The following is a 25,568-nucleotide window of genomic DNA, read 5'->3' as shown; positions in this document are numbered from 1 at the left end:
ATTGACAGGGGTTGTTGGTTCCGCATGTACTGGGCTTGGAGTAGTGTGGACATCCATAGTTGGTATTCAAAGTATACCATTCCCTAGTGGAGTAGTTGGGTCACCAAACGGGCTAAGTATCGACGGTTTTGGATGGTTATTTCTATCGGAACAGACTCTACCATCATTTGGAGATTTTGGGACTGTTCCTGAAGGGCCATCTCCAACCACGACTCCGGAATGAGCTCCGATGGAAGTGGGGTGAATGAGATGGTTAGTGGAGTTGTGGTTTAGGCTTGGGAAGAGGGAGTGTTTTTCTCCATTGGGAAGATCAACTTGGAGGAGACTGTTGGTTTGGTAATGATTAGGGATTGAGGGAGGGGATGCTTGGTTATAAGTCATCTCTCCTTCTTTGGTTTCGTGTGAGGTAATTTGCCTTATGCAATCAATCTTAAGGGATTGACAAGGAGTGTCACCTCATTAATAGTATTGGGTATTGGATTTATAACAGACACTTGATTGCCTCTACTGGAAGAGGCATGATCGGAGAAGAGATTGGGGTAGTTTGGGTGTGGTGCTAGTGTAGGAACGTTATTGTGGCCTTTCGAGGGTGTGTGTGCCATTTTGGGATGGGGTTGTACTGACATGTGATCTCTTTCCTAAAAAAGAGATACTCTCTTTATGTGTAAGAGTACCCGATTTGGAGGGCCCAGAGTCCAAAGGAGGGGTGGAATCTTTAATCCCATTTTTGTAGATTGAATTGGGATTTTTTTGGGTGGAAATATTCCTTGAAATGGCATCTTTTGGAGTTGTGCCTGACTTAGGCAGATGTCGTTTCAGCCCAGTGATTTTGGCGTGTGGGGAGGCATTTGATTTGACTTGGTCCGAGTGTGATGTTGGGCCTTGTTAGGATTGGCCCATGTTGGCCTCAATTCTTGGTGGTTCCCCATAGCCCGCCCCTGAGAGCCCAACTGGCTACCTGGATCCAGTTGTTTATGGGCCTTAGGGCTACTCCCGTTGGTGGTGGTGGCTAACAAGTCAAGGAACGTACATGTGTCTTCACTATACGGTTTTACTTGTGTTGGGGTATGCTCAGTTGTTGCTCCGACTAGTCGTTGTGTGCGATTTCCCTTATGTAATCCTTTTTCGTTCCGCATGAAGGAAACTGTCCACCATTGAGATTCCTCGTCTAGGACTGTTCCGTCGCTTGGGGTGATATTTGTTGGGTCAACCATACTATTGGGTTCCTTAGGCTTGGGGAGGAACGAGCAGTTTCGTAGGGTATGGCTAATTCTCCCACTTCCCTTACAAAGTATCCTTTCCCCCTCATATAGGATGGGTTGGTTATGGGTGCCGATGGTAACAGAGGTGGTAACAGGAATGTCGAGGGAAACATGGACACAGATTCTAGCATACCTCCCCTCTTAGCGTGGAGGAGGTACATGTATCTATTTTCAGAAGTTTGCCAATTCTATTGCCTACTTGTTCTAGGATTGCTCTATCATAAAATTCCGTTGATAGTTGTGGGAGTCTGATCCAGATTGCCGTAATAGCTAATTTGGATTCCGCCGGAACAAAGTTAGGTTCCCACCGTCGTATAGACAGGAAATGTCCTGTCACAAACCATGGTCCCTCTGTCAAAACCTTATCCATGCTTTCTTCAAGGTTGAATTTGACAATGAAAAAATCCCACCCCAGATCGATGAGTGTTAGGGGTTCGGTGGGCTTTCATAGTTGCGCAAGTTTTGCTCGCAACAACTGGTGTGGTATTGTTTTTCCAAATAGTTTCACTATTAAAGAGTGTTTCCAGGGGAGATACAACCCGTTTTTGTCTTCCTTTGTCCAAAGGATGGGGATATTCCCCATGTTTAATTCGAACAGGGGAGGAGAGTGGTTTAGCTCATATGATGTGGAGGAAATTAGGCTCCTTTCAAGTAGGATCTCTTTGAAAGAATTTTTCTGAGGAGTATCCTCCTCCATCTCAATTTGAATGACTTCAGTAGGGGGGTCTGGTGGAATTTTGGAGGTTGGGTCCTCTGATACAGGAATGGGGATGTGGCCATTTGGGATGATGTTTGGTTAGAGAGTACAGAGAGGTGTGATCCTTCTCTCACTAGAATTTACTAATCTATGAAAAGACATCTAGCTTTGAGGGAATGCTTTGGAGTCTGTTGATAAACCTTCAAAACATCAGAATACAGTGGTTTTGGACAAAAGAATTGTAAAATTTCGAAAAAAGTGAAGAAAATTTTTTAAGTGAAAATAGTATTTGAAATTTAAAGTTATGTTTGGACATATATACAAGTTGGTACTGTTTTTAAATTTTTGTGAGTGATTTGAAATGAAAATTTTGAAAAATAACTTTTTAGAATTTTTCAAATTTTTAAAAATTTCGAAATTCATCTTCAAGTGAAATTTAAATTTTCATGGCTATTTCGAAAAAAAGTAAAAAAAAATTGAAAAAAAAGTAAAAAAAGAAAAAATTATGGCCAAACGAGCCCTAAATAAAAACATTAAATTCCAAACTGGTAATGCACCAAATATACGAGTGCTTGATCTGATCAGACTATCTGCTTTAGCTAAAACTCTGATCAAACTGTCTGCTTTAGCTAAAAAAAAAAAACTTACAGTGGAAAGAAAAAAAGATGAAATATAGTAACTCAAGCTGGACAAGGTTAAGGTGGGTCTATGCGGGATGGGGCGGGTTTATAACACAAAAAGTTATGCAGGATGGAACATGGCGATTTAAATTCTTTGCCGGGTGACGCGTCACCTACCCTAACCCCCTACTAAAGGAACAGATTCTTTGAAATCGAAATAACTTAGGTCAAATTACTAAAGCATTGAACCAGATATCTTTCACAAGCCAGCCAGCTATGAAGAAGTGTAACTCATTCCCTTTCTTGAAAACCCAAAAAATGGGGGAAAGTAAAATGTTATTCCTCTAGACACAAGTATTCAGAGATGAACTTGCCATTAATCAATAAATAGAGCCCAGCCAAACTCGAAAATTAAGGCAACATTTCAAATGCCTAATCAGCAACAACTGTAAGGGCAGAGTCAGACATCATCTGCTTCAGAACAAGAGTCGGTGAAACTACGCAGGAAACATTCTTTCCTTCTGCCATTACATAAGATAGGATAATTCTTAATTACTCAACAGTATATACACGTATAGCAAGTCATTTGCTAAGTTAGAACCTTGACACAGCGGAAGATGTAGCACCAACTCATATACGTACCATCCCCGTACATAGATCTCTTTATAGGTACTGCAGTTCACAGGAGGCAATTTCCTGGACATGCTAATGCCAGTCAAAGATAAACCACCACCCTCAACGGGAAGTTCAGGTGGCATATGCAATAAACTGGAGCCACTTTTCCACTTCCAATAACAAATATGTACCAACTTGATAGAGCTAGCCATTGCCATACTGTAACATGAGCTTGAATTCATCTTCTTCTGCCATAATAAAGCCCGCCACCTGAATGATACAGATAGCGATGACGTGACCCACTGCCCCTGCCAGGTGCATCCCATGCGTTGCCCCTATGAGCAACTCTGCTCCCACTGTTTTGTGTCCAGCTTGGTGGCTGATTCCCTAACCCATTAAGCTCTTCTTCCTCTCTATCATTGTACTCCAGAACCAGCCTCTTGATGTCTTGCTTTTCTTCAAGCTCAGCTGCTTCTTTCTGTTTTGTGCTCTGAATGAGTGAGCAATCACGAGGAATGAGCATTTTCTTTGTCTGCTGCTTACTACCTCGCTTCACAAGAACCTTCACTGGAACCTCCTTACTTCCTCCAGCCCCTTCATCCAACGTTTCATCACCACTCTCTCCTTCAACCCCGCGATGGTCCTTGGATGGCCCCTCAAAGATATTCATTGGTATCATCATGTTTAGTGTAGGCCTTCCCCGTAATTCCAATTTTCTTGAATCCAAACTTTCCTGCAAACTCATGTAACAATAACCGTTAGTAGTATTGGGACAAATTCTCATATGTAACTTATAAAGAAAGGAGTTACTAATATTCCAATTGAATCTCCTAAGCATATTATCTCATCAATCAGCATTTAATTCTTTGATATTTTATCAGAAAGATTCTCCGCCTCGTAATTTCTATGGAGGGTGGGAGGTACTTCAGCTGCCATATATCTACTTGCTTTTCTTGGCGTTACGATAAATTGAAAAGTTCAGTCATAAAGCAAAAAGTAAGAGACAACAACAAGCAAACTAGAGTCCTATACTTGCCTGCATCAGAGCCCGAAGCTCTCTCTCAAATTCTGCCTCCTCCAGAGGATCAGCCCCTGCAACCTTTGACCTGACATGTACTTCATCCTCATCAGAACCAGGTCCATCACCATCATCAGATTCATCCTCAGTGTCACCCCTCTCATCCCGATTCCCATCATCTGTCTCTTCATCATCATCGTGACCCACATGCTCAATGGTGCCATTCTCGGAATCACTTTCAGTCTCCATGATCTCTTCATGCAATCCATTTTCTTCAATGCCATTCGCAAGGCTTTTCCCATTTACAGACATTCCAGAGGTTGTCCTGCTGGGAATTTTCTCGCTGTCAGAGTGCTTCTCATTGTTAGCTTTTTCCACATTAACTATGCGCTCATGCTCCTCAAGGTCAACTAAAGCAGCATTGACTTCTTCAATTGATGCATATCTCGTCATGTTAGGACGTAATTCGGCAAATAAGTCCTGGAAAAAATTGTGACCTCAATTCCAGAAAGATGGCAATGAATAAGAATAGTCAATTGTTGTGGAACAGAACCCACAGAACGGCCATCAGAAATTTAAGCAAAGACAACTAACAAAATCACAATGCAATGTCTATAGTGAAAGAACCACATTGGTCTACAGTAACAACTAACAAGGAATTTGTAGGAAGAAACCATAAAGCTTAAGCCAATAATGCAAGCATCTTTGAAGCTATTTTGTATATAGCCTGTTCCATCTGAAGAACAGGGCCTGGTACTAGGGGTGGGCATCGGTCGGTTCGGTTGTGAATGTTATCTGTTCGGCATATCGGTTATCGGTTTACAAATATGCTAAACCGATAACCTAACCGATAAGATATTGGTTATCGGGTATCGGTTTGTCGGTTATCGATCCTTATCGGTTTACCCGATTTAAAAAATCCAAAAAATTCATATTTTTATAATAGAAATCGTGATCAATACTATTAAGAGAAAGGAACTGAATTTTTGCTCATAAGAAAAGATGGATTAAATTTCAAACTTTAGAAAAGAAAACTTTTTTTGCATTTGAAAATCCCAATGAATTATTTCAATTTTCAAAGTTATAAGTTAGTAGGAGTAAGGAATAAGACATTCAACGATCTAATCTTACTATCTCATTGCGGGCGGGCATAATTAATAGGAAAATAATAAAATCCTAATCTTGTAAATACTAAAGAATCAGTGCAACAAAAGAAACAAATAGAAAAACTAAAAATCTAAACAATTAATTCTTTAAAGTATAAAACCAAAAATCTTAACTGAAGAATTAAGATGAGAAATTCAGAAGAAAAGTTTAAAACTTACTCTAAGGATTAAGGTATGAAGAGTAACTGCCGAGAGAATTGAGAGAATGAAACCATAAGGTGACTTTATACTTAGAGGGTAAAATTATAATTTTGTTAAAGCTTATTGGGTTATCGGTTAAACCGTCAATAAAATTGGGCAAACCGAGACCTGAACCGATAACCCAATAGTCAAATAACATTAAACCGTTATCGAACTATTTACCCAATAACCCGATATCGATAACCCAATAGTATTTTATCGGTTCGGGCTATCGGTTATACCCGATATATGCCCATCCCTACCTGGTACAACTTCAATACATATGATACAATACCTTAAAAAGAAATTTGTTAGAACTACAAAATCCAAAGAGTAAAAAAGGAATATTGTTGCTCTGTAATGTATAAGTTTGCTGGTTTCATCAGTTCTGATCATTTCTGAAGCGCTACTTGTTTCCTTATGCGGTGAGTTGACCTGAAGGTAACACTTACAGTTTTAGAAATAGTATGCATGAAAGAAAAGCGGAATACTCTTTCTTGAGCCTCATAATACTTTACAAACCACAACAACTATTATCACAAGTGCTGCTCATAGAACAGCTGGACAGCAATGCTGTCACTACCACCTGGTTCCTTCCCCATTTCCCATTTAACAAAGCCGCCGTGCAAGCTTCGGCAAGCACTTCCCAGAGCTTGCATGTGTGTGAATTACGGATTAATTAGCAAGATGAATGTAAATTATTTACAGGTTTGGTGTTTATAGTGGATGGAATGAGATTACAGGAGCACTCTGTGGGGGGGAATATCCAGAATGTAGAGCCCTTGTGAAGCCTTACCAATTTCCGATGGCTTTCTCAGAGGAAGGGCCCGGTAGAAAACATAAAGTATTTGTGAAATAGGCAGTACAGTTTAATTGAAGAATCAAGTTGTGTAAAGATAGGAGATTATATTGAAAAGATGGGACAAATAAGATATCATGTAAGTAATCTGATTTTTAAGGTGAAAGAACCAGTAGAAGTAAGCTTAACCTTATATCCATGTAAGGTAAAGGAAGAGGATAAAGTTTTATCACTTCATATTCTATTTCATAAGCATATTTTCCTTAAGATAAAACTTCATCCTCTTCCATTTCATATTCTCCTATTACTACTGATTTTCTTGATACTTTCACAGCTTCAGCTTCCCCTTCTATTACAATTAATCCCATTCCTTCTCCTTCTACATCATCCTTATCTCCTAATTCTATATTTGTGTTCGCCCATTGTGCAGGAACTAAACCCCTTTGAAGGAAGCATATACAAAGAATGTTTAGGGAAAATTCAAGCGTGTGCAACTGATATTGATGATGATGAGGGTACCAAGATCAAGAAAAAGGACTGGGATAAGCTTCATGTGCATATTGCTTCTCAGAATAATATTCCTGATGCGTCGGATTGGATTCCTCATCTGCTCGTGTTGCCTGGCTAGGTATGATTGACAATAACTTAACTTGTGTATTCAGGTCATTGTGACTCCTGACATTACGAATGCATGCATTTGCATAATGCTTATGAAGTATAAGGTGATTTACACATGTTGGGAACTGGCCCAACTATGTGATTTAAATTATTTTATGTTGCCAAGTTCTGAGATGAATGCAAGTGTGCAACTAATTGTGTCTCACTTATGCAGTTTCTTCGCTTGCTACATTGATGAATGTGCAAGACGATTGGAAGCGGCTTTCTGTCATAGCTAGGTAACTAGAAGAATACCTATATCCCTCGTCATAGAAGAAGATTCAAATTAGATTAGGTTACACCAAAAATTACACTAATTGATCCGTAATTCGCACACAGGCAAGCTTTGGGAAGTGTTTGCCGAAGCTTGCACGGCGGCTTTGTTAAATGGAAAATGGGGAAGGAGCCAAATGGTAGTGACAGCATCGCTGTCCAGCTGTTCGATGAGCAGCACTGGTAGGAGCTTGTGATAATAGTTGATGTGGTATGTAAAGTATAATGAGGCTCAAGAAAGAGTATTCCGCTTTTCTTTCCTGCATACTGTTTCTAAAACTGTAAGTGCTACCTTCAGGTCAACGCAGAAGGAAACAAGTAGCGCTTCATAAATGATCAGAACTGTCAAAACCAGCAAACTTATACATTACGGAGTAACGGTACTCCTTTTTACTCTTTGCATTTGGATTTTGTAGTTCTAACAAATTTCTTTCTAAGGTTCTTTCTACAGGTCATTGTGACTGTATTGCTTCACCCTAGAGCCACCTACAGTAATATTCTGGACTAACCTCATAGGTCCTGAGCAAGCACGGACTTTAACAGAGCATTACATTGCCACTTAGAGATCAATTGTTTGTGCACTTAATAATAATAATAATAATTGTAACCACCAGTTAGCTCAGGCGATATAACCTGACGCTTTCAAGTAGGACACTATAGATTAAATCCCCTTAACCCTAGATCATACAATTGCAAGTAAAAACAATACTAAAAATTGTAGAAAAAATGAAAGAAATGATTGAAGCAAAGAGCATAAATATGCCATCTAACCTTTGTGCACTGCACACAACAACAATTTTGTACGCGATATAAGAAGGAAGTGTTCATATTTTCAGCCAGGAATGGATATTTTTGCTTATAGTTCTCAACACTGTAAAACTACCTAAATACATCTTTGGCTCCCTGTTATGGGGAAAAGCTTCTAAGGTACTTTCTATAATGTTTGTAGGGCACAGAAGCAGGTTATGTTTCTTCATTTGTAATGATGACTTGATGATTTATTGACGCTACAGGCATGTATAGAGAAGGACAGAGAATATAAAGGAACCAACCTGCAAATCAAACTCTATATCCAGGGGGAGTACACCTTTGTTCAATATGTACCTCTGGAAATGTATTAGGAAGCGATCAAGTTTTCGCTTTGATGAACCTCGATCAAAGTAGTGCCCACAGGTTTCAAGTAGTGTAATAACCATCCTGATACGGAAACAATCCTCGGGAGGATCCAGCACATCTTGCTGTGGGGAAAAAGACTTGCATCAGATAGCAGTAAATGGTTCTCTAGAATAAGAAATTAAACTAGGAACGAAAGGATTTAAATTTCATTTAAAAAGTACAGAGCTAGATCTATGTCGTCAAAAAGGCCACCAGTAACCAAGCAATGACAAGATATTACTAACTTAAATCATATAAAAGTGGCATGAGCCAAAGTCCTGAATATTGAAGTTCTAAAATATATTTTAAGACAGTAGACCCTTGTGGTCCGGGGTCCGGCCTTCCCCGGACCCCGCGCTTAGCGGGAGCTTAGTGCACCGGGCTGCCCTTTTAAAATAATATTTTAAGAGCATGAAGCCTATTCATTAAGCACACATATTAATAACAATGTGAAAGCATAATATAATTATATGCATTATTGCCAGATTTCCTTTCATAATGATAGCCACAGTAATGCCCCTTCAGAAATAAGTTGTCAACCATTGAGGTTACTAAAACTAATTATAATGCCAATGAAATAAGCTTATTAAAACCACAGTCGGAGAAACTTTATTTTTTACATTCAACTTATTATATTAGTTTTACATAGTTTATAACCAGTTAGGAAGAGTTCTGTCACAGTTATCTTTCTCATCTTCAAGATATGTCATTATCTCAAGGATTCTTCCAAATGAGATCAAGCTCCAAAGCCGGTCTTGCAGTGCAGAGCTAACATATTCAAGGAAAACAGGTCTCGTAGTGCCACATTATCCTGAACCAGCCATGTTAACAAAACTGTTTGCCCTAAATAAATAAATAAATAATACATAACGTCAATGTAACTGAAGATTGGTTAAAAGCAGATCCATACCTCAGATGTTTCATGGCCAAAAACGAGAATCAAATAGAGCGTGTCAAATATAACAGAGGAATCAACAAGTTTATAGTTATATAATTCCCCTAGGAAACGCATGTGAGCAATACGTCTTTGCTGCATCCCGAAGTCATTCAACTCTAATCCCACCCTGATCTCCTCCAGAACCTATAGAATTCAAAATTCAAAGTTTAAATTGCAAAAGCGGCATCAAGTGTATGATGCAATAAGATCATAAATATCGGTCAATTAGAGCACAATGAACATAGAGGAACCATATAGCAGACCGCAAACAGTCTGGGATTGAGAGCTATTCATTGATCAATTGATATAGTGGTTAAAGATGCACAACCCTTTCACCATTAGAAGAACAAAGTCACGAGGTTATTTTGTGGTTACTTGCAAAGCGTGACCCAAAAAAAGAGAATAAACAAGGAAAATCAGTAAGATCTAAATTTGTTTATGCCACATAAATGTGGTTCAGATATCAAAAAGGCATAAGATGGAAAATTTTCTGTGCTTCATAGTTAGAGTTTCAAGCGCCTAAAAGTTCAATAAACTAAAGCTAGATTTTGCAACTGATTGGGATGAAGTTGGAATCTCATTAAGATAGACATATATAATTTCTCTTTCACTATCTTGATATATAAAACTTCAAAAATATCTTTGCGAGTTTTGAGAAGTGGATCCAGTTCTCTTTATGGGGTCTGAGTGTGTGTCTTCCCTTGATAGAGCCCGTGCTGCAATGGTTATTTTATATTTTTAGTGTTTTGGTATTTATTTTTCACATTCCTTTGTACTTAAATCAATTGTTAACATATATGGAGGAAAATTTTGTCACTTTACTTTCTAGCTATTGCATAAATTCTCTTTTTATCTTTTGGGACAGGTAACTAATGATTACATAAAATAAAACCAAACATCACTAAAATGGTTCCAGGGAAATACAATGCTGTCAACCCCTCTATACAAAAACAAAAAGAAGGGGTTCCAGATAGCTGTACACTGTACATGATTCTATAGTCTGAAATCAAGCAAGTCTTTAACCTTGGGCGGGTTGGGTGAGTTATAATATTATGGGCTAAAATTGCCACACTAGTTACTTTATGTAACTCCATTAACGCTTCAGCTTCCTCTGCCATTTTTAACTCAAACACGGCTCTCTTCTGGAATATCATCCAGCGCCTATAACTTGCTTAACAGATTCACCTTCCTTTTTCTCTATGCTATATTGCTATCAAAGGCATTAGCATTCTACTCCTTCAAATTATGTTCCAACAGCTTCAATTTTTAGCTGACACATAATTTGGTCTCCCGACGACTATGAAAGAGTCCAACCAAACTTTTACCATTTCAACAAACCCCTTGTATTCAAGACAGATGTTCTCGAATTAAAAAATCAGAACTTCCTCTCTTCAATTGACTGCAGTCAGTTCTATGAGGTTATGTCAGTAATGATTTTTGGTTAAATTGCTGGTCTGATATGAATATATCATTGCATTCATTATAAAATAAACTCCATCTGTCCTCAAGGTTGTAGTAACATTATCCCCCTTAGCCCATGCAATGTTTCCTCTGGACCACTGAGGGTCTATTAACTCCAGGTCAACTCCTTCATTGCTAAAGAGTAGTTATCCCAGTCTTCTCCTTCACCGCAGAAATCTGGTGACGTTAAAGTCAACAGTGATAAGATCCCTGGAAGCTTGGGAAAGGCTGTTGAAGAATACAAGTCAGTGTGCAACAATGGCCACTCAGATCAATGCCCTGACTCCAATTAAAGTCATTGACCTTGGAGTTGCAGAGGAAAGACTCCAGATCATATCTGGTTCGAAGTCATTGAGCTTTGAGTGTCAGAAGAAAGGCTGTTACTGGAGCATCCAGATCATTTATCTGGATCCGATCATTGACCTGGACTCTGGCGAGAGGGTTGCTGAATCCGAGTTTTTTCGTGGGAAATAAGTTTGTGACTTTTCCAGTTTTTACCCCTGGGCATTATAAATAGTTTATTTCATTAGGTTTAGAAGTTTAATTTTGATTGTTGTGGAAGTCTTTTAGGCTCATGTGACGTTTGGGAAAACTGAGGGTTCTCATGGAACTCCATGAATTGCCATCAAGCTTGTGACCTTGTTCATCTTCTTGAAAGTTTTTATCTCTGGTTCTTCTTGATATTCTATAGGAGGTGATTGGTTCATATACCAATTGTTGCCATAGTTATTAAACTAGGTCTTAGATCCTTTCTTTCTATACATTCTATCTATGTTTCTTTTCTGATATTAGCTATTCCGCGAATATTGTCTTGGTTGTGCTTTCATAAACTTGACTGTTATTGTCCGCAACCGGGATCCTATCAACCAGGGATGACACTATAACCCCCTCACAGCTACTAGCTCCCCCCCATAGTTCCTTTTTATCTTCGCTCATATTAGGCCAATAAACACCCATTGAAGTTCAAGTGAAATTTTATAAGATTTGAGGAAAAGAGAGGAAAAAGAGAATAGGAGCCACATTATCCAATTTTCTTCAAGCTCATCGATAATGAATCTTCCCTCATAGTAAGACCAAGAATGCACAAGAAAAAAGCAATCAATAAGTGAATGATACATTAATTAAAAAAAATTCCCATATTGTTTGTACAATTTAAATAATAGTACACATAGAAAAATTGTAAAAAAAAATGAAGATACCTAATTTCTTTTTGAGGATAAAATTTGATATCATATATCAAAAAAAGAATATATATATATCACACAATAATCTATCTTCTTTTTTTAATAAATAAAAGGCGTTCGTTCAACTATAGGTCAGGACATACTTGTATTGTAACAAGCATTTAGTTAACGCAAATTTTGTAGCTGAATATATTGCCTTTTGCCAATTCCATTCCATTCTACAACAGAAATGCAGAATTAAGATGAAAATATTCATTACAATTTTATGGAGAAAGTAGTAAGAGAGAGCTATTCTGATTACTGAACATACAACACTTTTTCATTTCTTTATCAGGTTGGTTTTATGTCTTTTCTTTTAAATTTTTTTCTTGAGTTGTCCATCGCTGCAGTCAATGCAAGTTAAAGGAGCCCGGAGAAAGTTCAAAGGTCAAGGTATTGTATATGCTGACAGTAGTGTAAGTGACGAGCTAGGCTCGCGTTCGCGTAGGTTGTTCAGGCAAAGGTTCGCGATCGCGTTTCATTGGTCGCGTTCGCGTAGAAGAAATCTGGGGCAAAGGCTACTTTGTGCAATGAAAAGGACAAACCTCATCAACAACAGCAACAGCAAAATCATCATGATAGCAACTTAAACCAGCAGTAAGTGATGCAATCAAATGAATCTGACCATACTTTCCCCTGTGAACCTTCATGAAACACTTCAAGAGGTATGCCTCGCATTCACTCCAAGGAAGCTTACGAAGCTGTCTGAGCACATGCTCTATTGAAGACTTGTCAAGATCCGAAAAGAGCAATTTTCTTATGTACTGCATAATCCATGGCATAAAGTTTAAACTCTGCACTATTACAGCTAATAAACTACAGAAGCTGCAAATTACATGTACCTGATGCAAAGGAGGCCGAACTTTAGACACTCGAGCAGATCTTTCCGGTGGCTTGCATAAGTAATATGCATTCTCCACTAAGGTAATGTGGCGAGGGTCCAAATTTTTAACATTCTTCAGACGCATTAATATCTCTAACATGTTTGCCATGCGTATTGCAGTTTCAGGAGATCGGTAAAGAAAACGCCCACATGTCTCGAGAAGATTGCAAGCAACATCAATATTGTGATGACTGAATTCATCCAAACAAGCCTGAGGAAAAAGGACGCAGCAGCATCAATCCAAACCTAATTCTTACTAACCCTAACGAGCATAACTTCTAATCCACAAACTTTACAACAAACAAAAGCACTAAACACTTTTGAAGCCCTTAGCATGTGAAACTGTTGGTTATAGTTTGACAGCCTATCTTCAGTAAGGACCTTTAGTCTTTTTATCAGCATAGGGATTGCTAGAGAGCAGAGCTCACTGCCCTGCCATAGTCATAAGTCAGTCCTTTAATCATGAGTCACAACTATTGTCATCTAAGTTGCTCGGACTCTTCACTTTCAGTGCCGCACCCGTGTCGACACGACGTGGGTGTGGGTATGGGTGTGGGTATGGGTGTGGGATCCGTGTCGGATCTGGTCAACCGATTTTGGGTACTTTGACCAAAATCAACAGAGAAATTTGGAAGAGATACAATGATTTTTGAAAACAAATCAAAAGCTAGGGTGATATGGAAGAAAATGGAATACCTTGTATATATAAATTTCTATGTCAGACCTTTTCCTTTTATCTCCTTCTAAAATTCTACTCTTGTTCAATATTTTCTCTCGTTCTCGGAATACCTTGTAAGTTTTCCATATAATGTCTCATAATTTAGACATATTTTTATAACTCTATTTTTAAATAATTGAATTATTTTTAGCCGAATCCCCGCACCCATATCCGTACCTGGATCCGTACCCCCCGAATCTGTAAATTTAGATCATGAAGGATCTGACCTCTAGATCCGCACCCGTATCGGACACCCGCACCCGAGTCCGAGCAACTTAGATTGTCATAATCGAGGCAGGCGTTGCTGATGCATCCACAAACTTATTTTTTCTCTGGGTAGAGGAGAGAAACTTATTTTCTTGAATTGCTCAGCGAGCTTTTCAAGAAAAGCATGGTATGTCAAAAGTTTGGTAGCAACCATGTGATAGGGGACGGGATGCCAAACTAAGTATTTTTCCCATGACTTCAAAATAGAAAAGGAAAAGGAGGCTAAGTCATCCCTCCTCAATTACACTAAGCATCTGTATTAAGCTTACTATTCATACCTTTAGACAACTGAAGACAAGGCCAGGTGGTGCCATTCTAAATTTGCAGAGCTCTCCAATAAAACGAATATTCCTTATTTTTGTTTCTATATTCATTTGATCCTGCAAAGCAGACATATTTAAAATAAATAGACAATTTTTACTTCTTGTTGATCATATCCTTCTAAGTCAGTGCATCACTACATACTGAAGGCTACAATTACCTTTTTATTTATCAGAAAGCTGAACTCCTCTTCCAACAACTGTAAAAGCATGGAAGACACGTCCTTCATGCAAGTTGACAGAGTGGCCACCATGCGTGAGTAGTATGGCAACAACTCTAGTGATGTCCTGGGGACATTGAACAATGCTCTAACAAGCTTTTTCCTATTGGACTTGGAATTCAGATAGCAAAACTCCACCTGTAAAATAAATATCAGGCACAAATGTATAAATTATATCTGAAGCCTCAAATAATCAAATCTTAAATAGGGACCGGGATAACAAATATTTGAAGCTTTGAGTCATGTGCTATTACTGTCAACTGGTCAATCAAATCACGGCTAACACAACTGGGTAGCCGCTGAAGCAGACCATCTAGATTAGCTCCTTCGACACCTCTTGCTTTCTCCTTGTCACCTTCTCCTTTTCTTTCAGCTTCCTTTTCTTTTGCTTTTTCCTTATCAGTCTCTTTATCCTTTTCATCTTTATCCTTGGTCTTCTCTTTATCCTTCTCATCTTTATCCCTGCCTTTATCATTTCTGTCCTCCTGCACAGCTCCAGCATCTACAGCACCCTCTGCAGTCTCTACTGCAGAAGTCTGAGCTTCATCTGCTTCACTTGCTGAATCCTTCACCAGAAAAACGAAGACAAAAAGCACCATGTCAATAATACAAGACTTCACATAGTCACAAAGCCAAGAACGATCAGAGTGCCCTGCAAAATCAGCGGAATAGCAGAAGCACAAAATGAAGTTGTACTTTGTCTTAAAGATATCCAAAGGCTGTCGACAGGCTCAAACACTTAATACCACAGGTAGTGTTTAATAACATATTTGTGCCAGGAAAAACTGGAACATCCACCTTCCTTGTCAAAATACAAGAAACATTGCAACAACAAAAAAATCCAACTTTAGGAAGTTACACCCTTCCCATCCTCTTAGACTCCTAATTCTGTGAACAACATTAAGAAAAGTACATAAGTAAATTACCACCAACCCTTGAATATTGGTAATCGAGAAAGTATAAAAATATTCAAGTGTCTATTCATTGTCGTAATACATTCCTCCAACACTTCAGAAAATTTATCCATGAAACATGGTACAAGAATGTTCTGGCTATGAGCACAAATATAACATAACGCATTAAGTTGGGCTACATATTGCAGGAGCAAGCAGCTAAACAAGGATACCAGAATAAAATTGATAAAGACATATCCCATAAGTTAACCTGATAATTTCCTTGAGACTAGAGTGATAATAGTTCCTCTTATAGCATAAGAAGCCAGAAGGGAAGTAAAAGTGATAAGGTACATGATAAAATCTAATTTCTTACAATCGAATGCTCTTGCGCCTTCAGAGGCTGTTCACTCGACTTTGGTTCTGCTTCTCCAAGCAATACAGCTGGAACAAATGCTCTGCAAAAGAGAAATTGTTCACTTATGCTACATGTTGCCATTACTAGACATCCCACTTCAGGAAACAACAAAAGAAACTTCAGAATATCCTGATGAAAGATAACCTGAGATCTGGTAGACACTCATAGAAAGCCCTTGTATCTTCATCATCCCACAGGGCTTCAAGGACAGAAGAATCTTTACTGGCACCAGGGGATGATGCATCGTCCCCTGATGTTACCCTGGTTGTATGACCATCCTCAGGCATCACCGGAGGTTGCATGTCAAGTGCTTCTGCCAATCTAAAATATGAGAATGCAATAGATTAGTGTGTAAATGTAAAGAACAGAAAATATAAAGATTTTATGGAACTAAGTAACGGTACAAAACTCAACAGGCAAAGAGACAGTTAAGAACTTTAATTTTTTGATAATGAGACAGTTAAGAACTTACTTTGATTGCATATCACATTTTTTGAGTCTAGACCTACTTTACCTCTTCCGGCTCTTGAGGAGTTTACTACAGCTCCTCCTGCAACCTCAACCAGAGAAGTCTTACCCATACCAACCATTTAGGAATCTAGTGTTGCTCCTCCTAAATACTCACAGGAACACCACTCTTGACTTACAATCGTCATCCGCGCCCAGCATCAGGCCCAGCTGATTCACGTCCTGCACCTGACCATGCTCGTACTGCGGACTTGTCTCCTCCTAGTCCACCGATAACACTTCGAAAAGGTATACAGTCCACACTTATTCCTAACCCACATTATGTCGATTTGAGTTATCATCGTCTGTCATCACCCCATTATACTTTTATATTTTCTTTGTCTTCTCTTTCCATCCCTAAGTCTACAGGTGAAGCATTGTCTCATCCAGGATAGCGACAGGCTATGATTGACGAGATGTTTGCCTTACATACGAGTGGTACTTGGGAACTTGTTCCTCTTCCTTTAGAAAAATCTAGTGTTAGTTGTCGTTGGATTTATGTAGTCAAAGTTGGTCCAGATGGCCAGATTGATCTGCCACCTTGTTGCCAAAGGGTATACTCAGATATTTGGGCTTGATAACAGTGATACTTTCTCTCTCGTGGCTAAAATAACGCAAATCCGTTTCTTTCTATCCATGGTTATTGTTCGCCATTGGCCTCTCCATCAGTTGGGCATTAAGAATGTTTTTCCTTACGGTGATCTTGAGTATAAAGTTTATATGGAGCAACTACCTGATTTTGTTGCTTAGTGGGAGTCTAGTGGCCTTGTATGTTGATTGCGTCTGTCACTCTATGGTCTAAAACAGTCTCCTCGAGCCTGGTTTGGTAATTTCAGTACAGTTTTTCAAGAGTTTGGCATAACTCATAGTGAAGCTGATCACTCTGTATTTTATCGGCATTTAACTACAAATTTGTGTATTTATTTAGTAGTTTATGTTGATGATATCGCTATTACCGGCAATGATCAGGATTGCAGTGTTGTCAAAGGCGCGCTTAAGCCCTGACGCGAGGCTCAAAACACGTTGAGCGCTTTGCCTCGATTTGTGGGCGCTTTAGTGTCTCATTTTTCCTTGCCAATAAGTGTAATCCTGAAAAGTCGACCTTAAACAATTGATATTTCACTTTATCGTGAATTATTTTTCAGTTTCTTTATCTATATATTTGTTATTCATGCTATAATGATTAGTCTTGGACTACATGCATATTTTTACTTTTTCTCCCGTTGTGCCTTTTTTCATTAAAGCCCACACTTTATTTGCGCTTTGCGCTTAAAGCCCCAACAGACCTTAAGAGTTTTTTTGCGCTTTTCGCCTTTGATAACACTGCAGGATTGTATCATTAGTTTGAAGCAACATCTCTTTCAACACCTCCGAACTAAGGATCTAGGCAGATTTAAGTACTTTCGAGGTATTGATGCTGCTCAGTCTAGCTCAGGTATTGTTATTCCACAACGAAAGTACGCCTTAGACATTCTTGAGGAGACGGGAATAACGGGTTGCAGACCTATTGACACTCATATGGGTCCAAATGCCAAACTTATGTCAGGACATGGGGAGCCTCTTAGAGATCCTGCAAGATATAGGCAGCTGGTTGGCAAGTTGAATTACCTCACAGTGACTAGACCTGATATTTCCTTTCATGTGAGTGTTATAAGTCGATTCATGGACTCTCCGTATGATAGTCATTGGGATGTAGTTGTCCGAAATCTTCGGTATATAAAATCAGCTCTAGGCAAAGGACTATTGTTCGAGGATCGAGGCCATGAGTAGATCGTTAGATACACAGACGCTGATTGTGAAGGATCACCTTCTGATAAACGTTCTACGTCTAGATATTGTATTTTAGCTTGGAAGAGCATGAAGCAAAATGTACTTGCTCGGTCTAGTACATAAGCAAAATATTGAGCAATGGCTAAGGCAATATGTGAGCTAGTTTGGATCAAACAGCTGCTAAGGAATTGAAATTTGGAGAAATCATGGAACTAGTGTATGATAATCAAGTTGCTCTTCATATAGCGCCAAATCTGGTGTTCCATGAAAGAACTAAACAAATTGAGATAAAGTGTTACTTCGTCAGAGAAAAGATGTGAGCTAGTTTGGATGAAACAACTGCTCAAGGAATTGAAATTTGGAGAAATCATGGAACTAGTGTATGATAATCAAGTTGCTCTTCATATTGCGTCAAATCTGGTGTTCCGTGAAAGAACTAAACACATTGAGATAAAGTGGCACTTCGTCAGAGAAAAAATACTCTCAGGAGATATCGTTACAAAGTTTGTGAAGTCGAATGATCAGCTTACATATATTTTCACCAAGTCCCTCACCAGTCATCGTATTAGTTATATTTGTAACAAGCTCGGTATATATGATTTATATGCACCACCTTGAGGAGGAGTGTTAGATAGTTATGTATTATGCATATAAAAATAATCTAGTCCCACATTGGAATAGGAGTAATAAGTACTATGTAGAGTATAGCTATAAATAGGACTTCTTGTATTATATTGCCTTCTCACAAGTTCAAAATCCAATCCCAGGTACATCTCAGCTTCAACCTTTTTGCAACTTATGCTAACAGTGAAAGTGCGATTCATGTTCAAGTAAAAGTGCTCTTAACCATTATTTCTTTTGATCGGGTGTAAAAGTGCCCTTAACCACTATTCCATATCTTTCAAAATAGATGGAAAACATTACGAGGGTGCTTCAGAATATACAGTTAATAACATTGTCTACCCGTCCCTTACTTATTTTCTACTTTATCATCCCGGACTTAAAAAATTTGTCAATGTCATTATCAATAAAACAGAACTTGGAATTAGTAACTGATAAGTTTTTTGATAACCAAGAAATCCCACGAGGCCCATCAGTTTTTTTTTTTTTTTGGGATAAGGTAAAATTTTATTAAATAAAAAAGGTACCAAGATGGTACAAATACAATAGGCCAGCAACTAACACAAAACAGATATCCTAGGCCCCTTAATTTTATCAGCCATCAGTTACTCATAATTTTATCAGCCAATCTGTCATTCTGGTCTAAGTAGTCAAAACCTAGCCCTCCACCATAGGCCCCCTAATTATTATCATGTCTCCAACAAGAGTTTCACATCCACCTCTATCAAAATCGTATGCAAACTCTTGTCGTAAGCTGTTTGACATAGATAACTATAACGATAGAACTTATGCAATATGCAGTAAAGCTTTCTCTCTACATGAAAGATCTTTTCTATAGTTTGCTGAATAGTAAGGGGTTAAACAGTGAAACAGAGCTGACAGTCTGTGGTTCAGGCACCGAGATAGACATATAGAACACTTACCCTGAGATGCCACGATACAGCTGGTCATAAGCTTTCCGCTGCTTTTCATATGCAGAAGCATTCTCCTCATTCAGTTCACCTTTGGCAGATAAAGTCTTTGCATTTTCATGCTCCATTTGCCGAAGTGACTCCAATTTGGTTAAAAGAAGAAAATTATCATCAGTAATCACAATTATCAGACAATTGGTGTGGATTTAGAAGCTTTCAGGAAAGCAGCATAGCGGAAGAAAATTCGGAGCACAAAACAGTTTTAAAAACAGCTCAAGTATGGTATAGTTATTAAAGGCACCAAAAAGTGAGGAAGAGGAGACTAGATCACACTACTAATCTAGTACCCTCCCTGCTAGACTCAAAATCTTCCAAATAAAAAGAGGAAAGAGCCCTTACAGCATGCTCTGACTGAAGAAGTTCTATGGCTGCGTCATAATATGTTTGGAACGCCTTCCTAAAGAGCCTTTTCTGATCAGTTGTCACATTAAGGGCCTTGAAAAACTGTAGCAGTCAGCAACATCAAAGGAATTAAGAACATGGAGAAACATTAGCAGACTGTAATGAAGTATCAAATGAAGAAACACATTAACAGCGTCAAGTTACAACTCATCAGAAACTTTTATTCTGAAGTCAAATATGTAATTCTGAAACAAAATGGCTTAAAAGAAAGAAAGGAAAAGTCAGCAAGCCAACCAAGACCCATGTCATTGACTGGCAACCCATCTTCTTCAACAACCTTTACCACCTTCCACAGACAACAATCAAGCCATCTAAAAATGGTCTCTACACTACCAAATGGCATATATCCCAGGGAAGCTATTCAACTACCAGAGTCTTTGGCAGCAGATAAAGACTTCATAAGGACAAAATGGTAAAATCAACCCATCATGCGATCGCAGAACTAACAGAAGATAAGGGTTTATGAAACCATAAGTTGAGTAATAGAAAACAGAGAGAAATTTTGGAACACAATACTTTCCCTAAGTTAAGAATCAAAGAGATAAAATACTGAAGTGTAATAAGTAGCAGAGAGTGGGCCAGTTCTACTGCTAACTTTTCAACATTACAAATTTTGCTCGGGAAGGGGGGAATAAGGGAAATGGAGGTGTTGTACCTCTTCAAGAATATCTTGGCCAGACAATGGAAGCCCAAGCAGGTATCTTCCTTGCCGAGCAAAGCTAGCAAGGAGTGACAAATTAGTCTGAGTTGAATCACGATCCTTCAGATGTTCAACATTGGTGAGGTCCTTAACAATATTCACAAAGATGCCAGTATCGTCAACAACTCCAACAAAGTAAAGTTCCAAAAGAAGTTTTAAAGTGCTACGCTTTTTCATAGCCCTCGCATTCTTGTCCGCATCTACATCCTCTGTAGCTTTTCCAGGAAAGAAAACTTTCACAAGGCCTTGAACAAGACTTGGTGAAAAGTCCTTGTACCGCTGATGAAGCAGAGAACAGATCTGGGCCAGGAAGAAGATACATTAATAGAAATAGTAAACAGTGTATGTCCGAATGAGAAATACAAAGCTTCATTTAAATTAGAAGCCTCGGTGTTTTGCAAAAACATAAGAACCAGGGGTGGCAAACTGGCGGATTGGATCGGATATGGGCGGGTCGAAAACGGATTAATTATCCGATCCGACCCATATTTAATACGGATAAAAAATGAGTTAACTGGCGGATAATATGGATATCCATATTATCCATGACTTCTTGAATATTATCACTTTTGAGAGAATTCGTAGTCACCCAATTTGAGGCTTTACAAATGTAAAAGTTAAACACACTAATTATCCATTGGTTATCCATTTTCTAAGTGGATAACATGGTTCTTATCCATATTTGACCCGTTTTTAAAAAGTTCATTATCCAACCCATTTTTTAATGGATAATATGGGTGGATAACTGTTTTCTTTTAACCATTTTGCCGCCACTAATAAGAACTCCTTTTCTTACAAGATTCTAAAGAGAGAATATGTGTAAATTAAGAACCTCTCAGCCAAATACACATGTCTTCTGAAGCGTAGATCACTTCTAAGTTGCCAGCCGAAGTGGGATACAATTTAGAGTAAGTCAGCTAAGAAGCTAACTCTAATATGACTTTCTACTGCCAGACACATGATGGGATATGGTGTGTGTATTCTTATCCGTTCTTAGTACACAGGTAAACACAAGATACCTTCAGGCCCTTTCCATTAGGATTCTCTACAGGTGGTCATTGTGGTTCATATCCATGCAAAATGAGTTATGCAAGAACGTTAGGTATGTCTATTATATGATATTTACCAAAGGCTAGCATTCATGATACGTCTTGTGTATCGATAAATGTAGTTGTTGGTATGATATAGTATTGGTACAGGAAATACTGAGTAATGTTTCAGATTTTTCACCAGAAATAATATAAAGGCAGTGGTAATAAAGGCAACCTAGAGTAGGGTAAATATCATGAACTGAACAATAAAACAAAACTAGATTCTCAAGAATGAAGACGCCAAGTACAAAAAAGAAAGATGGTCTGAAGACTGGATAAAAAAGCTCAATTCGTCGTCAGCTATAGGGAGCACGTCACTTCAGAGAAGAAGCTGAGTCTCACCAAAGAAAAATTGCAGAAGTTAATGGAAGAGGAAACTCCTGGTTTCGCCTCTGGACAGAATTAACAGCATAAAGCAAAGATGAAGTTTGAGGGTCCAATCATCTGTCTTTCGAGTTATTCTCATTAAATCCCGAGTTCTCTATGAAGATTTAATTAATCCTAATCTTCACTTTGACAAAGTTCTCCTTCAATTCTTGTCAAAATTTTCCTTCTCAAAATAAATTCCTCAAAAAAAATCTAGTCAGACATTTGACGAATTTCAGCACCATAATACGTACGCTCAACAACTTCCTTTTGGCCAAGAAGTCCATTCTCAGCCAAATACCATCATCAGCAGGGCACACCCTTAAAGCAATTATCACTTGTACCGACCGGTACCGTATGAAGTTTAAAAAGTATGGGTTTTGTAGGCAACTACCTAAAAATTCCAGAAGAGAATCTTGCACGGTATCTTAAATCCAGGCTAGCAAACACAAGGCACAAGCAAAATTGTTAGAAAAAATATACTGTTGACATTAAAACAAAGCAGAGATCAAGTAAGTAGCTACCTGCACTGCAGCTTGTATGTCTGTGGACCGAAGCTTTGCATCACATATAGCAGTCACTGCTTCACTTACAAACTTGCTTAAGTTGACACCGCGCAACTCTTCCATCAAACCTTCTCGCTGCTCTTCATTAATCTGTTTTAGCTTTTTAATAACTGCAGTATTGCGCTTAATACTAGAATCCAACGTCCTGAGAAAACCAGTGTCTGAAATAAAAAATCAGTAGGTCAGCCTCAACCAAACTGTACCCATATGTTTAAAGTGGGAAAAACATATTCCAAATCAAGCCAAGTTCACAAACTTCCAAGTAGATATACATGTGCTAGCAAGCGCTAGTATAGGAGTAGAGAATATATATTCATTGACCACAAGAAAGAATCGCCTCTTAGAAATCAACTAGAGAAAAATAAAATTGAATACGCATAAGTCACTAAAACAACTTTATCATTGTTGCCACTTATTACCAGGAAAGAAAAACATATAGAACATGAATGAACGGAAGTGTATTCTTAAAATGTTGAGTCCACAAACTATTCAATTCTGGGATCACAGTTCTGAGGCTACTAACAAAGTATCATAGAAAATCAAGTTGTAATTTATTATTCCCACTTGGCATGCAATTTCCGACAAGGATAAAAAAAATGTATCGTCATTTGAATATTCAAACTTACCTAATCGTTACATGTCAATTCTTATGTTTACTGCTTACAAGTTCATGGAAAGTATAAAGAAGGAAAAGGGAATGAGGAATGTGAGGAAGAAAATAATTAAATATACGGAGAAAAAAAGGGGAATAAGGAAAATAATTGAGTAACTAAATTCATAAATAATACAACACTCTAAGTAACCTGGCCTTTCTGGATTCAAATTAATCTGCCTAAGAGCCCTCTTTGCCTCAACAGATTTTTTGTATTCCTCGTGACGAGCCACAGCTTCCTGCATGAAATACCGGCACAAACAATTGCAATAAAACAACTTAATTACAGTAAGAAAAGGACGGCCATAACACTATAAATTTCATTGGAACTTCATCAAAGCTGTTGATTAACTATTTTACCAATGAAAACTAAGAAATCATTTCTTAAAAATAATGGCATTACCTCATCTTCATGTTTCTCCAGGTGTTCCACTCCAACACGACGTTCATCCTCAGGATGTTCCATCTTTTGTTTATATGACTGGATGCAGTCTTTAGCTATTCAAGAAGACATGAAACTAGTACAGTAGACGAAAGTATTAATTAGCAGGAGTATTGACGATCACGTTCTCTTTATTTATAACAATCATGGTAGGTTAAAAAAAAAGATATTACAGATATTGAACATCTTCTGTATTTAACATGACGGACTTTGAAGAGCCCTACAGGACAGACTTTTACGATTAAAGAACTGCAAATTAAATCAACGTGGAAACTTTAAGATAGTTAGGATCTAGAACTGAATCCATTATTTGGTTAATAAAAAGGATTTACAAATGCTTTGGAAATTATGATTTACTTGACACTTGAGAATTCAGATGACAAATAATTATTTTATTGGCTGTCTTTTTTTTCTTTTTTCAATTCTTTTCACCTTTGAAAATTTCCAAAAAAAAAAAAAAAAAAAATCACAAACGCAAAAGGGAGATTTACACCCCATGACAAAGTTGAAACCACTGTCTCATGGAGAAGCACATAAGTACAAATTCACTATAAAAAAGTAGAAAAATGATACTTGAGTATACTCAAGTATTTGTGTACAACTTCCTTTATGCATAAGAGGAAACACAAAGCATTTGTGTTTGCTACTCAGTTCACAATTCCAAATGAGCGAATATGGTAGAAAAAAAGGGCTTATGTTTTTTTATCTGAAACAGAAACAGGAAAGCTTGAGACTCCATTTCGCTACAGAAAAATGGACATTAGCGAGTACGAAAGGAGCAATATCCGTCATTTTCATTGGGGAAAAAAATAAATGAAAATTCGACGAGTCATTTCAAATAACCTACTTCGGCGACAGATGAAATTCGCCAACCAATTTTCCCGGTGGAAATCATATCGGAATTAGGGCACGAAACAAATTAACCGTAAATTCAGAGTGGTTATCCAACGAGGATCAAGACAAATCAGTTGAATAAGGAAAAATTAAGAAATTAGATGTTACGAGTAACGATGTGATTTATACCGGAGACTTTTGGGGCTTACCGTTTGATGATCGGAGATACCGCCGACGAAGAAAATATTTGGAGCTGGCGAATCACCAAAATGTGTAATAGAGTAACAGTAGTTTAGTCGAATGTTCTTCTCTTGTATCTGCAAATAAAACCCCGGAACAGGGACAAGATTACAAGAGGAGGATGTTTATTCGAGCTATTATAAATGATCCTCGACAATAGACTTGAAATTGCTTTTCTTTTTTTCGGCTTTTCTACAGTAATTTTGTTTTCTATTTTTGCCCTTTTCGCCCCTGATGATGCAACAAAGAATAGTTTTAGTTCCATCTACATTGGCAGAACTTAATACTAAGGAAAACTATATTATATCTCAGTTTGATGAAATTATTAACCTTCAAATACTTTAATATACTAATTTTAGAGCTCCTGTTACACATATATATATATATAACTAATTAATTAAAACTTATGTATTAAAAAAATAAATTATATAAAATAGCAATGGACATAAAGTAAATGCAATATTCATTTATTACATTGATGCAATAATTAAATTCAAAATAATTAGATATCTTCTAAACTTATAATGCTGAATAATGTGTTTAAGTTAGTTATATTACATATATTACTATATACTAAAATACCAAGTATGTCTATATAAGGATATTAAAAAATAAATACATGA

The 25,568-nt window shown here is 37.8% G+C and overlaps 1 protein-coding gene across 2 annotated transcripts; it reads right to left on the bottom strand.

Annotated features, from left to right (window-relative positions):
- Nucleotides 1-2,936: 2,936 nt before the first annotated feature.
- Nucleotides 2,937-25,215, bottom strand: LOC104096645 (regulator of nonsense transcripts UPF2). Of its 2 annotated transcripts, none has more exons than XM_009603048.4 (18): nucleotides 24,915-25,215; nucleotides 23,833-23,947; nucleotides 23,581-23,668; nucleotides 22,736-22,938; nucleotides 20,710-21,054; nucleotides 19,992-20,096; nucleotides 19,605-19,732; nucleotides 15,928-16,104; nucleotides 15,742-15,823; nucleotides 14,727-15,038; nucleotides 14,413-14,610; nucleotides 14,210-14,311; nucleotides 12,906-13,157; nucleotides 12,609-12,827; nucleotides 9,353-9,523; nucleotides 8,340-8,525; nucleotides 4,231-4,692; nucleotides 2,937-3,927 (listed from the first exon to the last, which is right to left on the bottom strand). In XM_009603048.4, exons 2-18 carry the CDS (start codon nucleotides 23,893-23,895, stop codon nucleotides 3,433-3,435), a joined length of 3,588 nt encoding a protein of 1,195 aa, XP_009601343.1. In that variant the 5' UTR covers nucleotides 23,896-23,947; nucleotides 24,915-25,215; the 3' UTR covers nucleotides 2,937-3,432. The 2 variants fall into 2 exon arrangements, with proteins under 2 accessions (XP_009601343.1, XP_009601344.1); XM_009603049.4 differs by having other exon boundaries at nucleotides 23,833-23,927; nucleotides 24,915-25,122.
- Nucleotides 25,216-25,568: the final 353 nt, after the last annotated feature.

This window comes from Nicotiana tomentosiformis, chromosome 5, assembly GCF_000390325.3.
Source record: "Nicotiana tomentosiformis chromosome 5, ASM39032v3, whole genome shotgun sequence".
NCBI classification, from domain to species: Eukaryota; Viridiplantae; Streptophyta; class Magnoliopsida; order Solanales; family Solanaceae; genus Nicotiana; species Nicotiana tomentosiformis.
This window is presented reverse-complemented; position numbering and strand designations above follow the sequence as displayed.